The sequence below is a fragment of the Carcharhinus amblyrhynchos genome, chromosome 1 (genome assembly GCF_965287045.1).
Source record: "Carcharhinus amblyrhynchos chromosome 1, sCarAmb.v2.hapA, whole genome shotgun sequence".
Taxonomy (NCBI): Eukaryota; Metazoa; Chordata; class Chondrichthyes; order Carcharhiniformes; family Carcharhinidae; genus Carcharhinus; species Carcharhinus amblyrhynchos.
Genome location: NC_137324.1, coordinates 177,662,698 through 177,678,982, shown reverse-complemented (window position 1 = coordinate 177,678,982; position 16,285 = coordinate 177,662,698). Strand labels below are relative to the sequence as shown.

The window sequence follows — 16,285 nt, the reverse complement described above, 5'->3', positions numbered from 1 at the left end:
TTCCATTACTGGAAGATATACCAAAGTGCTTGCCAGTAAATCACTGTGGACACAGTCACTGTGGTAGTTCGGGGAAATCTTATGCACCGCAAGATCCCATAAATGGCAATAAGGAAACTGACAAGCCCATCAGCCTTTTTGCACTATTGTCCAGGGTGCTGAGTCTTTTGGAGGACGTGCTTTATATTTGCCCTTTCTCTGCAGTTTGCATTTCATGAAGTCTTCCCTTTGGTGTTTTGTGTTGCTGACGTGTGACGTTTCCGCCATCCAGGCTTCGTGTGATCTTCCATCGTTCCCAGTCTCCCAACTTCTCAACCTATCCCCTTCCATCTCCCAATGATTCCCTAGGTCTCACTTTTTCCAGCTGACTCAGCTCCCAGGAAATACCTGTGAAGAACATCACGGGAGATGAGCTGATTCAATAGAAATTTCCAGATCGCACTGAATAAATACTTGAGGGTTTTTGGTCGACAGAGAAGTTATCCGAGACAAGCAGCAAAATGGAGTTAAGGAACAATCAGATCAGCTGCGATGATGTTGAATTGCAGAGTTGGCTCAGTGGGTCGAATGGCCCTTCAACTGATTTAATTCAAGGGGAAAGAAACAAAAAGGATTGAATATCAAGAAGACCAAAGCCAGGAACTCACCTCACCTCACATGACGACCTTTCTGGGTCAGCCATGGGTCACCATTGGCTTTGGCAGGACTGGAAATCCAATGGCAAGACCTGGCTGTCTTCCACAGGGGGGACTGGAAAATCTCGGCCTAAGTCACAGGAACAAAGTAACAGCAGTTGGTTGTTCAGCTTGAACCTGTTTGACTGTTGGTCTAGATTGCAGCTGATCTGTATAAGAACATAAGAAATAGGAGCAGGAGTAGGCCATCTAGCCCTTCGAGCCTGCCCCGCCATTCAATAAGATCATGGCTGATCTGAAGTGGATCAGTTCCACTTTCCCGCTTTCTCCCCATAACCCTTAATTCCCTTGTCTACCAAAAACCTATCTACCCGTGACTTAAATATATTTAGCGAGGCAGCCTCCACCACTTCAACGGGCAGAGAATTCCAGAGATTCACCACCCTTTGAGTGAAGAAGTTCCTCCTCAACTCCGTTCTAAACTGCACCCCCCTTATCTTGAGGCTGTGCCCTCTAGTCCTGATGTCATTTCTGAGCGGGAAGAATCTCTCAACCTCTATCCTATCCATCCCCTTCATTATCTTTTACGTCTCTATAAGATCCCCCCTCATCCTTCTAAACTCCAACAAGTACAGACCCAGTCTATTCAGCCTCTCTTCATAGTCCAACCCCCTCATCTCCAGTATCAGCCTAGTGAACCTCCTCTGCACTCCCTCCAAGGCCAAAATATCCTTGCGCAAGTGCGGCGCCCAAAACTGCACACAGTACTCCAGCTGCGGCCTCACCAGTGCCCTGTACAGTTGCAGCAAGACCTCCCTACTTTTATATTCTATCCCCCTCGCTATAAAGGCCAGCATCCCATTCGCCTTCCTGACCACTTGCTGCACTTGCAGGCTGGGTTTTTGCGACTCAACCCAGTTTAGTTCCTTCACTTTTAGGGAACGCAAACCAACCAGTATTGGGGTAGGTGGGACTTGTTTGGGCGGGATGGGGTTGGTCTGAATCGTGCTGGGACCAGAGTGTTGGCGAATCGAGTAAAGAGGACTGTAGACAGGGCTTTAAACTAATTAGGGGGGGGGAGGGTGCGAGGGTAGGTGACGCTACGAGGTCTAAAGTTAAGGATAGGGTACAGGTAAGGGAAGAGGCCGAGGATGTCCCAATTGGTGGCGTTACGGCAAATAGGGTCCAGGTGAAGGCTGGGATGAAAGCGCTTTATCTGAATGCACGAAGCATTCGGAATAAAGTGGATGAGCTGGTGGCGCAGATCGACACAAATGGATACGATCTGGTGGCCATTACAGAGACGTGGCTGCAAGGTGACAGGGACTGGGAGATGAATGTACAGGGCTATCAAGTGTTTAGGAAGGATAGGCAGGAGGAAAGAGGGGGTGGCGTAGCTCTGCTGATTAAGGATAGTATCAAGGTGGTAGCAAGGGATGATATCGGAGCCAAAGAGCAGAAAGTGGAATCGTTGTGGGTGGAGATTAGGAACAGCAAAGGGAGGAAGACGCTGGTGGGTGTCGTCTATAGGCCCCCGAATAATGATCTGGAGGTGGGGCGGGCTGTTAACGCGCAAATAAGTGCGGCGTGCAGGAATGGGACGGCAGTAGTTATGGGAGATTTCAATCTGCATATTGATTGGTCGACCCATGTTGGACGAGGTGGGCTCGAGGAGGAGTTCTTGGAATGCTGCCGGGATAATTTCCTTGAACAGTGTGTGTTGGAGCCGACGAGGGAGCGAGCTATCTTGGATCTGGTGCTATGTAATGAGGCGGGTAGAATTAGGGACCTTGCGGTGAAGGATCCTCTTGGAGAGAGTGATCATTGTATGGTGGAGTTTCTGGTGCAGATGGAGGAGGAGAAAGTGGGTTCCCGGACACGCGTCCTTTGTTTGAATAGAGGGGAGTACGGTAGGATGAGAGAAGAATTGGCGAATGTGGACTGGGGGAGTGCGTTGGAAGGTAGGTCTGCTGAGGAGCAGTGGAGGATCTTTAAGGAGATCTTTCTTGGTGCTCAGCAGAAATTTATTCCGATGGTTAAAAAGGACAGTAGGAAGAGAGGTAATAAGCCGTGGATAACGAAGGAGGTGAAGGAAAGTGTTAAATTAAAAGCGGAGGAATTTAGAGTAGCTAAGAGCAGTGGGCGAGAAGAGGATTGGGAAAGGTTTAAATGTCAACAAAGATTGACAAAGAAGTTGATAAAGGAGGGTAGGAGAAGCTATGAGGCTGGGCTAGCACTTAATATAAAAAAGGATAGCAAGAGTTTTTATAAATATATAAAAAGGAAGAGGCTGGCTAGGGTGAACGTTGGTCCTTTAGAGGATGAGAAAGGGGAGCTAGTGGTAGGGGATGGGGATATGGCTAAGGTCTTGAATAACTTTTTTGTTTCTGTCTTCACGGAGGAGGACGTGAATAATTTGCCGGGTGTTAGCGATGGAAAGGTGGTAGGAATGGAGGGTCTTAATGACATTACTGTTACTAGAGAGGTGGTGCTCGACAGACTGGAGGGGCTGATTGTGGACAAGTCCCCAGGACCGGATGGAATGCATCCGAGGGTCCTGAAAGAAATGGCGGAGGTGATAGTGGATGCCTTGGTGGTTATTTTCCAGACGTCGCTGGATTCCGGGGAAGTGCCGGAAGATTGGAAAACGGCTAATGTTACGCCGTTGTTTAAGAAGGGTGCCAGGCAAAAGGCGGGGAATTATAGGCCGGTTAGTTTAATGTCTGTGGTAGGTAAAATGTTAGAATCCGTCATTAAGGAGGAAATTGCGAGGCATCTTGAAGGGAATTGCTTGATAGGGCGGACGCAACACGGTTTCATTAAAGGGAAGTCGTGTCTGACAAATTTACTGGAGTTCTATGAGGATGTGTCTAGGGCGGTGGATAGAGGAGAGCCGGTGGATGTGGTCTTTCTGGATTTTCAGAAGGCGTTTGACAAGGTACCTCACAAGAGGTTATTGCAGAAGGTCAGGGGACATGGAGTTGGGGGTAGGGTGTTAGCGTGGATAGAGGATTGGTTGTCAAATAGGAGGCAGAGAGTGGGGGTCAATGGGTGCTATTCGGATTGGCGGTTGGTGACTAGTGGGGTGCCCCAGGGGTCGGTGCTGGGGCCTCAGCTATTTACCATTTATATAGATGATCTGGAGGAGGGAACCGAGTGCAGGGTGTCGAAATTTGCTGATGACACCAAGATTGGGGGAAAGGCAAATTGTGCGGAAGGTGGGGAGAGTCTGCAGAAGGATCTAGATAGGCTGAGCGAATGGGCCAGGAAATGGCAAATGGAATTTAATGTTGGCAAGTGTGAGGTGGTCCACTTTGGTAGGAAGAATGGTAGGAAGGACTATTACTTACGTGGCGAAAAACTGCAGCAGGCGACGGTGCAGAGGGACCTCGGGGTCCTTGTGCATGAGTCGCAAAAACCCAGCTTGCAGGTGCAGCAGGTGGTCAGGAAGGCGAATGGGATGCTGGCCTTCATCGCGAGGGGGATTGAATATAAAAGTAGGGAGGTCTTGCTGCAGCTGTATAGGGCATTGGTGAGGCCGCAGCTGGAGTACTGTGTGCAGTTTTGGGCGCCGCACCTGCGCAAGGATATTTTGGCCCTGGAGGGAGTGCAGAGGAGGTTTACTAGGCTGATACCGGAGTTGAGGGGATTGAGCTATGAGGAGAGGCTGAATAAACTAGGCTTGTACTCGTTAGAGTTTAGAAGAATGAGGGGAGATCTCATTGAGACGTATAAGATGATGAATGGGATGGATAGGATAGAGGTGGAGAGACTCTTCCCGCTCAAAAAAGACAGTAGGACTAGGGGGCACAGCCTCAAGATAAAGGGGGGGCGGTTTAGAACGGAGTTGAGGAAGAATTTCTTCACTCAAAGGGTGGTGAATCTCTGGAATTCTCTGCCCGTTGAAGTGGTGGAGGCTGCCTCGCTAAATATTTTTAAGAAGCGGGTTGATGGGTTTTTGATAAGAGAGGGGATTAAGGGTTATGGGGAGAGGGCAGGAAAGTGGAACTGAGCTACAACAGATCAGCCATGATCTTATTGAATGGCGGGGCAGGCTCGAAGGGCTAGATGGCCTACTCCTGCTCCTATTTCTTATGTTCTTATGTTCTTATGTAACCCAACTCAGGTTACAAATGTTCAAATTTTCCAACTGCAGAAAAATGCAAACGTTTGGATAAGAAATCTGATTCTGTGGCCCCCACGGTGAAAGACGGAGTTATATCAGTTGCCCGGGTCAGCAACGCCTCGGGTTGTTGCCTTGCATGGCAGTGGGCTATTAGCGGCTGGTATCACTGCAACGCAGATAACAACAAATGGTGTTACCTCCTCTTGGAACTTGAGTGAGTCTGTGTACGTGAACAGACGCATTCCGATGGTACTGGGCCTGTCCATTGATAGTGAATGTTGGGTGTATGTACGTCAGACAGTGGGACAATGCCAAAGTGTCGGAGGTTCTGTCTGAATACCGGCGTGCGTGCCTCTCTCCAGAAACACAGCCACGGTTCATGGCCAGAGCTTCAGGCTCTCTGTCAGAAAGAAACCGGGAGTTGTGGTTTGCGCCGAAAGTCTGGATCCACGGGGAACAGAGTGCCACAATCGGTGAAAACGATGAAGTCCCTCCCACAACCCCCCCCTCCGTGGAATTATCATAGATGAATCATAGAATCTCCACAGTGCAGAAGGAGGCCATTCGGCCCATCGAGTCTGCACCGACCACAATCCCACCCAGGCCCTATCCCCATAACTCTAAGTTATTTACCCTAGCTCATCCCCCTGACTGTAAGGGGTATTTATTAGCAAGGCCAATCCACCTAACCCGCACGTCTTTGGACTGTGGGAGGAAACCGGAGGAAACCCAGGCAGACTCGAGGAGAACATGCAGACTCCACACAGTCAGTGACCCGAGGCGGGAATCGAACCCAGATCCCGGGCACTGTGAGGCAGTAGTGCTCACCATTGTGCCACCGTGCTGCCCCAGCAGGACCTCCCTCAGCCCCCGCCTCAAGCTTTTGGGGTGGCACCCCCTATCACGGGAGTATCAGGGTCCCCCTCTCAGCCCCAATATTGTTGTCAGCGTGCATCCTCCTCCCCGCGTCACTACACAGAAGGTGACACCACCTCCCCCAAAAGAAGAGGGTTACTCCCCTGGCACTGCCAGGGTCCGATACCCAGCCTTGGCCCTCAACACGAGGGGCCTCCAGGCATCCCCGAGTTGATCATCACGACTGCTTTTCATTTTTGAGTAGCAGGTGGTGACTTGGGCTGATGTGACATCTTTAAACCAGGGGTGAGTGTTCCTCGGGACCAGAGGGTACAGGGTGAAGACGTTTAATTATATTCAAGTTGATGTAAATTCAGGAAGGGCTTGAGGGGGGAGGGGGAAAGGAGGGGGGGGGGGGGCGCTCAAACCGAGATCTCTCTGGTGCAATTCCCATTATGACCCCCTCATGTGATTTCACGGACATGATAGGATTCATTCCCACAGGGAGTGGGGAGAATGTGGGACTCGCTCCCACGGGGGGAGTGGGGAGAATGTGGGACTGGCTCCCACGGGGAGTGGGGAGAATGTGGGACTCACTCCCACGGGGAGTGGGGAGAATGTGGGACTCGCTCCCATGGGGGGAGTGGGGAGAATGTGGGACTCGCTCCCACGGGGAGTGGGGAGAATGTGGGACTCGCTCCCACGGGGAGTGGGGAGAATGTGGGACTCACTCCCACGGGGAGTGGGGAGAATGTGGGACTCGCTCCCACGGGGAGTGGGGAGAATGTGGGACTCGCTCCCACGGGGAGTGGGGAGAATGTGGGACTGGCTCCCACGGGGAGTGGGGAGAATGTGGGACTCGCTCCCACGGGGAGTGGGGAGAATGTGGGACTCGCTCCCACGGGGAGTGGGGAGAATGTGGGACTCGCTCCCACGGGGAGTGGGGAGAATGTGGGACTCGCTCCCACGGGGAGTGGGGAGAATGTGGGACTCACTCCCACGGGGAGTGGGGAGAATGTGGGACTCGCTCCCACGGGGAGTGGGGAGAATGTGGGACTCGCTCCCACAGGAAGTGTTTGAGGTGAATAATTTCGCTGTATTTGAGAGGAAGCTGGATAAACACATTATGGAGAAATGAAGAGTGTTGAGAGGGTGAGAAGGAGGCGACTATGTCAAACTGTCGTAGACCTGTTTGGTTCAATGATGTGATTCCTTGATATAAAATATTTTGAAATTTTATCGTCTTTTTTAAACCTATAATTCACAGAATAGAATTATAAAATCCTTATTTTTAGAAACAAGAGAAATCGGTTCCCTGAATTTAACTGCCTTTCTTTCACATCAGGTCTTTGCTCTGTTTGAGAAGTGCCTTGCCAGTTGAAGCTTTAATAAACCTGTTGTAAATTTTATAAGGTTTGTAGGTCATTTGAGGGGAAAGGTCGTGAAGCAACATTTACTGCTTGTCTGTCTGAGACCGATCGTTCTGTGTTTCAGCTCTCCAGATAACATGGAACACAGCAGCTCCCTCACTGACGTGCCGATGAACGATGTCGCCGTTACTACGGCGAAGGGTAATTCCAAGTCGGACAGAGGTAAACCTTCCACCGGATCGACAGTCAGTTTCCACAACATTCACTACAGCGTCAAGGTCAAGAAAGGCTTACCCTGTTTCCGCAAAACCACAGTGAAGGAAATCCTAAATGATGTCAAGTATGTACCTCTGTTTTCCGATTCACGCCAGGAGGAGAGGGTCAGTGTGTAACTGTAACTGTGACATGTAGCAATGGGGTTTGCTTCAGGATGGTTCATGGAACAACACTGTTAACAGGTTAAAAAGCGGAAAGATGCGGCAGCTGGAAATGCTCCCGTTCGCTATGGCGAGTGCAGGGAGACCATAAGACATTCTCCCCACTCCCCCCATGGGAGCGAGTCCCACATTCTCCCCACTCCCTGTGGGAATGAATCCTATCATGTCTGCTAAATCACGTGAGGGGGTCACAATGGGAATTGCACCAGAGAGATCTCGGTTTGAGCGTCCGCCCCCCCAAACTACCCAAGTCCTTCCTGAATTTACATCAACTTGAATATAATTAAGCAGAATTAGGCCACTCGGTCCATCGAGTCTGCTCCACCATTCAATCATGGCAGATATTATTTTCTCATCCCCATTCTCCTGCCTTTTCTCCACAACCCCTGACCCCCTTATTCATCAGGAACCTATCTATCTCTGTCTTAAAGACACTCAATGACCTGGCCTCCACATCTGGGGCAAAGAGTTCCACACATTCCCCACTCTCTGGCTGAAGAAATTCCTCCTCATCTCTGTTTTAAAGGATCGTCCCTTTAGCCTGAGGTTGTGACCTGGAAGAAGGTGCGCGGAACAGTCTAGAACACAACAAAGCTGCTGACTTGGGTAAAACGAGACACAGCAATCTCCCACCCAGTGGGAAGCTGGAGTTTGGGGAGGTCATGGGGGCATCGCCTGGGCAGTAAGTTGGTTTTGGGGGGGTTGGGGGGGGGGTGCTGGAAAGTTCACTCCATGTATATTTGAGAAGTTATTGAAAATTGGCCTCCAGGAAGTGATTCTTATTGATTGTATTGCTTTTAGCGTCAAATGTAGAAAGCTGAGATGTGGTGGAGCTGGTTATTTGGTTAAAATCTAAAGCACAAACCAATAAAATTTTTAAAAGTTCATTTATTAGTGTCGCGAGAAGGCTTACATTAACACTGCAGTGAAGTTACTATGAAAATCCCCTAGTCGCCACACTCCGCCACTTGTTCGGGTGCACTGAGGGAGAATTTAGCACCCTAACCAGCACGTCTTTCAGACTGTGGGAGGAAACCGGAGCACCCGGAGGAAACCCACGCAGACACGGGGAGAATGTGCAGACTCCACACAGACAGTGACCAAAGCCAGGAATCGAACCTGGGTCCCTGGTGCTGTGAGGCAGCAGTGCTAACCACTGTGCCTCCGTGCCGCCCAATACAAGATGGACTAGAGATCACCTCTGGGAAGTTAAAATGTTCATCGATACTTTCTTATCACAGAACTTGAAAGCAAATTCTTTGACTCTCCTGTGGGAACTATCACCTACAAGGAGACTGTGACAATGCAAGACATCAGATTAATTATTAGCCTGGTTTGTGAGAGTGAAATAAGAGATAAAAGTAATATAATCTTCCCCTTCATTAATATCAGTGTGCACACGTTTACTCAGTGAATTCAGTCACTTTCTGTTTTCTGACTTGATGAATCATTCTGCACCTTTTCTCCATCCACTATAACTGAACAAAACAACACTCATTCTTGCTCTGATTCTTCCAAGTCAATCATATTACACAGGCACAAGAGTGGGCCATTCAGCCCATCGAGCCTGCTCCACCATTCAATATGATCATGGCTAACTGGACACTTCCATTCCTTCTACACCGACTAGCCCCACAACCCTTTCCAATATTGTAACTCAGAAACCTATCGACCTCTGCTTTGCACGTACTCACCGGGTGGGATTTTCCTCCCTCTCCGTGATGTGCTTCATGGCAGCGGGATCCTATGGACCTGTCATTATCACAGTAAGAAGTCTCACAACACCAGGTTAAATAGAGTCCAACAAGCTTATTTGATAATAAACCCACAAGCTTTCGAGGTCTGCCCCTTTAAACCCCGAAAGTTAGCGGCGTTTACTATCAAATAAACCTGTCGGACTTTAACCTGGTGTTGTGAGACTTCTTCCTGTGTTTACCCCAGTCCAACGCCGGCGTCTCCACATCCTGTCATTATCCACAGAGTTTTCCACTGGCTGCCCGGAAGCCTAGGGTAGGAACGAGTTGTCAGCAGGACTGTCAAATCCTGCCGATGTAAACAGCTGCAAGGTTTTGGCAATTGACCAAACTTCCCCAGCCCTCGGGGGTGGAGAATTCCAAAGGTTCACCACCTTCTGGGTAAAGAAATTCCTCCTCATCCCGATCCTAAGTGGCTTCCCCTTTATTGTGAAATTGTCCCCTGGTTCTAGACTCCCCACCCTGGAGAAACATCTGACCCCACATCCACCCTGTCTATTCTTTTAAATATTTGGTAGTTTCAATGAGATCCCCTCTTATTCTTCCAAACTCTAGAGAACACAATTCCAGTTTTCCCAATCTCTCTCCCACCATCCCCGGAATAAGTCTGGTGAACTTTTGTTGCTCTCCCTCTGCGGCAATAATATCCTTTGAGTTAAGGGGACCAAAACTGCCCACAGTGCTCCGGTTGCGATCTAACCAAGCTCCTATATAACTGAAGCCAGTGGAGTTGTGGACAGTGAGGATGGATGTTGCAGTTTGCAGAGGGACGTAGATAAGCTGCACAGCTGGGCTGAGAGTGCCCCTGTACTCTTGTGACAAAGACTAACACTCCATTAGCCTCCCTAATAGTACTCGAGCAGAACTTAAACTATTCATTTTTAAGTTTTGTACTAACTTTAGAATATTTGTAATTTCCAGTATCTGAAATGTGAGGAAATGTTGAGTGTTTGCTAAGTGAGATTGTAACTGCATTGGCAACGCCCAATCTCTGAACAGACTGATAACTCAATGGTTTAATTTTTCTTCTAAAGTTCTAAACAGCTGAAAGAATGACATGTCAACATTTCAGAACTTTTACTGTTTTAAAAAAAAACTTTCTTGTAGGAAATTTAGAACATAGAACATTACAGCGCAGTACAGGCCCTTTGGCCCTCGATGTTGCGCCGACCAGTGGAACCAATCTACTGACCCTCTAACCTAAACTATTCCAATGTTATCCATATGCCTATCCACTGACCATCTGAACGCCCTTAAAGTTGGTGAGTCCACAACTGCTGCAGGCAGGGCATTCCACGCCCTTACTACCCTCTCAGTAAAGAACCTACCTCTGACATCCATCCTATAATTACCGCCCCTTAATTTAAAGCTATGTCCCCTCGTGTTAGCCATCACCATCCGAGGAAAAAGGCTCTCACTGTCCACCCTATCTAATCCTCTGATCATCTTGTATGCCTCAATTAAGTCACCTCTTAACCTTCTTCTCTCTAACGAAAACAACATCAAGTCCCTCAGCCTTTCCTCATAAGACCTTCCCACCATACCAGGCAACATCCTGGTAAACCTCCTCTGCACCCTTTCCAATGCCTCCACATCTTTCCTATAATGCGGTGACCAGAACTGTACGCAATACTCCAAGTGCGGCTGCACCAGAGTTTTGTACAGCTGTAACATGACTTCATAGCTCCAAAACTCAATCCCTCTACCAGTAAAAGCTAACACACTGTACGCCTTCTTAACAACCTTATCAACCTGGGTGCCAACTTTCAGGGATCTATGCACAGGGACACCAAGATCTCTCTGCTCATCCACACTACCAAATATCTTACCATTAGCCCAGTACTCTGTATTCCTGTTACTCCTTCCAAAGTGAATCACCTCACACTTTTCTGCATTAAACTCCACTTGCCCCCTCTCAGCCCAGCTCTGCAGCTTATCTGTGTCCCTCTGTAACCTGCAACATCCTTCCGCACTGTCCACAACCCCACTGGCTTTAGTGTCATAAAACTTAAACTTTAAATTACAGAAATAAATGCTTCCTTTGTATTTGCTGCACATTGCACTATCCAGGGAATTCTAGCGAAGAGTTTACAGTTACTCCCAAACTTCCGGTGGGTTTGCTGTAGCGTAAAGTCAGGCCAATCAGCCCCTCTACTCCGTGCTGGGTTTTATCCTCCATATGAACCTCCATTCTTATCCCTCCTCATCTCACCCTGTTAACAGATTCTTCCTCTATTCCTTTCTCTCTCTCTCTCTCTCTCTCGTGTGTTTATCCGTGATCTTCATCTTTACCACTCCGTGCGGTAGAGAGTTCCATAATCACGCCATTCTTTGGCCTTTCCTCCGGGTGCTCTGCTTTCCTCCCACAGTCCAAAGGTGTCGGCGGAGGTGGGATTCTCCCAGCCCACTGCTGGGCACGACGGCCTCCATGTGTCCTTGACCACTGGGTTTCCGGTGCCATCGACTCTGTGCCGGAAATCGGCACGGAGCCGCGTAATTTATTTAAATGCTGATCTGGATACGATGAGTGGGCCCAGGACTGAAGTCTCCAGGCTCTCCCTCCCCCCTCCTCCCACAAGTGGGGTTTACAGCAGCTCCCACTAAGTTGGAATCACAACCACCTCCCCCCCCAACCCCGAGTGTCGGACAGAAAGGTGGGGGGAGGGGGGGGGGTTGCCCCTGGGATTTTCCAACCTTGCCCGAGGCCAGGGAAGTCCCGACCTTGCTGCAGTGAATGAAGTTTTGGCTGAGCGCCAAATTATCTGTTCTCACTGGCAGCGAGGACGGGGTAAATGACATTAGAGAATGCCGACCCATCGGTTTTGCACTTTGTTTCTGAAGTTCAAAACCAGTGGACGGGATCTTGGCTCGGTATTGGCTCATAAAAAAATAGATTTATATTTCTCTGCTCCAAAGTAAAGGCCAGTTAGGTATACTGATTAACAGAGCAGCAGGTTATGCATTATCTTAACATCATTCCAAGGGTCAGTTTCAAACCATAAAGTTATTTAATTTTCTGATAAAACTATTCTGATTTGTAGTTAATAAATGAACAGGATGATTGTTTTCTGGGTGCAAGGTGACAAGTGCTTTTTGATCTGTTATTATGTGTAGGAACACAACCATTTCTTAGCTTTATGTTTAGATGTTGAGAGTATGAATGATGAAAGGAAATAGTTAAATCCCAGATCTATATTTCTATCTTGCTTCACTCCGAGCTTGGCTTTACCTGTTTAACAACAGCTTTTATCTTTCTCAATGCTAAAACATTCCAACGCATTTAGCGGGAACTTTTGTAAACACAAACTGACTCTAAACTACATGAGATGCGAGGAGAGATTGCCAAAGGCAGTGGCTGAAGAGCTCTGCTTTAAGCAGCGTCTTAAAGAACAGAACATAGGAACATAAGAAATAGGAGCAGGAGTAGGCCATCTAGCCCTTTGAGCCTGCCCCGCCATTCAATAAGATCATGGCTGATCTGTCGCTGCTCAGTTCCACTTTCCCGCCCTCTCCCCATAACCCTTAATCCCCTCTCTTATCAAAAACCCATCAACCCGCTTCTTAAAAATATTTAGCGAGGCAGCCTCCACCACTTCAACGGGCAGAGAATTCCAGAGATTCACCACCCTTTGAGTGAAGAAGTTCCTCCTCAACTCCGTTCTAAACCGCCCCCCCTTTATCTTGAGGCTGTGCCCCCTAGTCCTACTGTCTTTTTTGAGCGGGAAGAGTCTTTCCACCTCTATCCTATCCATCCCATTCATCATCTTATACGTCTCAATGAGATCTCCCCTCATTCTTCTAAACTCTAACGAGAGCAGATGCTCGGAGCTTAGGTACCGTGAAGGCACTGCCATTCATGGTGGCACGGTGGTTAGCACTGCTGCCTTGCAATGCCAGGGATCCGGGTTCGATTCCCAGCTTGGACCGGTGCCTGTGTGGAGTCCGCACATTCTCCCCGTGTCTGTGTGTGGGTTTCCTCCCACAGTCCAAAGGTGTGCGGGTTAGGTTGACTGGCCATGCTAAAATGTCCCTCAGTGTCAGGGGGATTAGCAGGGTGAATCTGTGGGGGTTATGAGGATAGGGCCTGGGTGGGATTGTGCTCGGTGCAGATTCGATGGGCCGAATGGCCTCCTCCTGCACTGTAGGGATTCTATGATCAATGCGGAAGTGTTTAAAATTGGAAAGGTGCCAGAGGCCAGCATCTGAAGAGCTCCTGGGTGGTGGAAATAGGGAGGAGAGGGAAGCTGGGCAGGATTAACAAACACGGGTGAGAATTTTACAATCAAGTTGGGAACCAGAGCCGGTTACAGAGTAGTAGAGGTGTTTGGGGAGTGATATATTGTGCAGGTTTGGATTGGCTGCCCTTCGATTTGACAATGATGAATGCTCAGGATCTCCGCTCTCTGCTGCAGGTCTTTGTGTCTGAGGGGACTGATTCTCGACCTGCCGATATATTTGTGTGCGTGGGGTGGGGGGGAGGTAGGATGTGCCTGCAGGGCAGTGGGATTGGGAGAGCGGGCTCCACTTCCTTTCCTTTCCTTCTCTGCAGCCGCTCCGCCTCATGGTTAAGGTGTTGGGTCTCGGTGGTGGTGCAGTTGGATGGAGAAGTTGTCGCCATTTTCAACGATGGTAAACAAATTCCTCCCGCTCGTCAAAGTCAATTTGGAGCGTCTTTGAAGTGAAATGGGTGTCAGAGTTTCGGATAAGCTTAAGTTTACGAAGAGCACCGGGGGGGCGGGGAGGCTGGTCAGGAACTAACTGGAATTCAGGTGGAAAGTTTTATTTTGCTGGGTGAGGAAATGCTGGTTTGGTCAGTGTTATCGCCACACACGTTTACCAGTCACAAAACTGAGAGTGGCTGCAAATTTATCAGCATCGAACAATCCCAACCTTTTAGAAGCAGCCGACAGGAATAGTTGAGGAACAGGATTTCACTTTTTAAGACTTTTACTGTAACAAACAAACTAAAATCAATATCGATCAAACACAGTTAAAAAGGAACTGATATATTAAACTAAAGAAAAGGATAAGTTTTGTTTTAGCACAGGTGAAGTATGTCTTAAAGCGTTTTTACTTTCTGTTATGATTCTGGCAGAGGTGCAGCATTAAAGGAACAGTTCCAAAGTTACACCCAGATCTTCAACAGAGGTCCACCTATCGCTGCCATGTCAAATCAGAATTTTCAATATCCTTCTACACTTCCACGCCCAGTGGGTGCACCTCGACAATTCCCTGTTCCTAATATCCCCATCTGATCTGTTTTCTTTCTTTGGGACAGAACCACATTTTTAAAAACAATCTCCGTGGTGTTTTAGTCCTCCCTGCTTCTTCACAGCGGTAACTTCCTGGTTTCTGCCTCTTAATCCCAGCTGTCCTGTTTTGGCGTGATATTGTGAAAAGGTGTTAAAATTATCTCCCCGTAGCAACTGGATCACACACGGCCCTTTCTCCAAACTGAGATGGGGTGTTTATTCGAACCTCACCCTCACGCCCTCTTTTCCCACCCCTCCCACACAACCCACACCCCCCCCATACACACACCCTTGTGCCTGTCCAACACACACACACGTCCAACACACACACACGTCCAACACACACACACGTCCAACACACACACACGTCCAACACACACACACGTCCAACACACACACACGTCCAACACGCACACGTCCAACACACACACGTCCACAAATCCTTCCCCTGTTCAGAACATTCTGTTTACCTTTGGCTGAGGGGGGAACGTTGTGAACCAGAACACATCTGGTGTTCATCTCATTTTATTTTCAAAACAAATCATTCTCCATAATCAGCAGAGCAAAAGATACTGGCTGAGATTCTCCGAATTCCCCCCGTGACTGGGATTTAAACAACTAATTTAACATTCTCAAGCTGCCAATAACTCAGCTCACCCCCACCTTCTCGAGGGCAGTTCGGGATGGGCGATAAATGATACCCGTGTCCCACAGATGAATTTTAAAAAAACTCCTCACAGGAATGGCCACCCAATTCTCAGCACCTGAAAACTGTCAAATTCATTTATTCCTAATCGCAGGATTTTAGTTTTTCTTCCATTTCCATCTTCCTGATGTTCTGAGCTACAGTTTCTGCCTCTTGACTTTTGTTCCACTATTGTTTCTGTTTCCCCCCCTGTTGTCTGCGTGTTCTGGCACCCAATGAGAATCAACGCCCAAGGCCATGTTAAGTGTTACACAGCCATGTGAGAGAGCAGCCTTTATCACTGCCTCGGTAACAGAAGGAAGGACGCCCATCTCAGTGACCTCTCTCTTCCAGAGGTCTTACGGGGGGAGCTTACACAAGAGTGCTTCATGTCAACTCACCCCAATACACTATCGTCCATCACCGCCGTTTGATCGCCGCCTTGCGGACCAGCCTCGTGGGTCTTCTTTTCACTTCATGATAAAATATAAACTCCGACATCAAGAGAACTGATTGTCTGGAAACTCGATTCCATCTGTGCACTAGCTGTTGGTCAGTTAGTGCTTGGTGATGGATTTGATCCCCGTAGCTGCCAGATGCAATTATTTGTGTTCAGAGGGTGGCGCAGTGGTTAGCACTGCTGCTTCAGAGCACCAGGGTACCAGGTTCAATTCCAGCCTCGGGGTGACTGCCTGTGGGGAGTCTGCACACTCTTCCTGTGTCTGCATGTGTTTCCTCCGGGTGCTCCGGTCTCCTCCCACGGTTCAAAGAAGTGCACAGTAAGAAGCCTCAAAACACCAGGTTAAAGTCCAGCAGGTTTATTTGGAATCACGAAGGAGTAGTGCTCCGAAAGCAGAGAGTTGGGTTCATAAACACAGCATCTATAGACAGAGGCACAATTGTATGATAATGGTTGGAATGCGAGTCTTTACAGGTACAGACAATGCGAGTGGAGAGAGGGATAATCACAGGTTAAAGGGGTCTGAATTGTCTCAAGCCAGGACAGTTAGCAGGATTTTGCAAACCCGGGCAATATGGTGGGGGTTACACGGAGTGTGACATGAACCCAAGATCCCATTCGAGGCCGTCCTCATGCGTGCAAAACTATCAGGTTCTGCTCAGTGAATCTGCGTTGTTGTGTATCTGCTGTGTTTCTGATTCCACCTCTCTG

General features: G+C 48.6%; 1 protein-coding gene across 1 annotated transcript in view; it reads left to right on the top strand.

Annotated features, from left to right (window-relative positions):
* The window catches only part of abcg2a (ATP-binding cassette, sub-family G (WHITE), member 2a), a 78,578-nt gene that overhangs the window by 14,788 nt on the left and 47,505 nt on the right, over nucleotides 1–16,285 (top strand). The window contains exon 2 of the mRNA XM_080195827.1: nucleotides 7,111–7,326. Within this exon, the coding sequence (XP_080051953.1) occupies nucleotides 7,124–7,326 (203 nt within the window). The 5' untranslated portion in view covers nucleotides 7,111–7,123. The remainder of the gene's footprint in view (nucleotides 1–7,110; nucleotides 7,327–16,285) is intronic.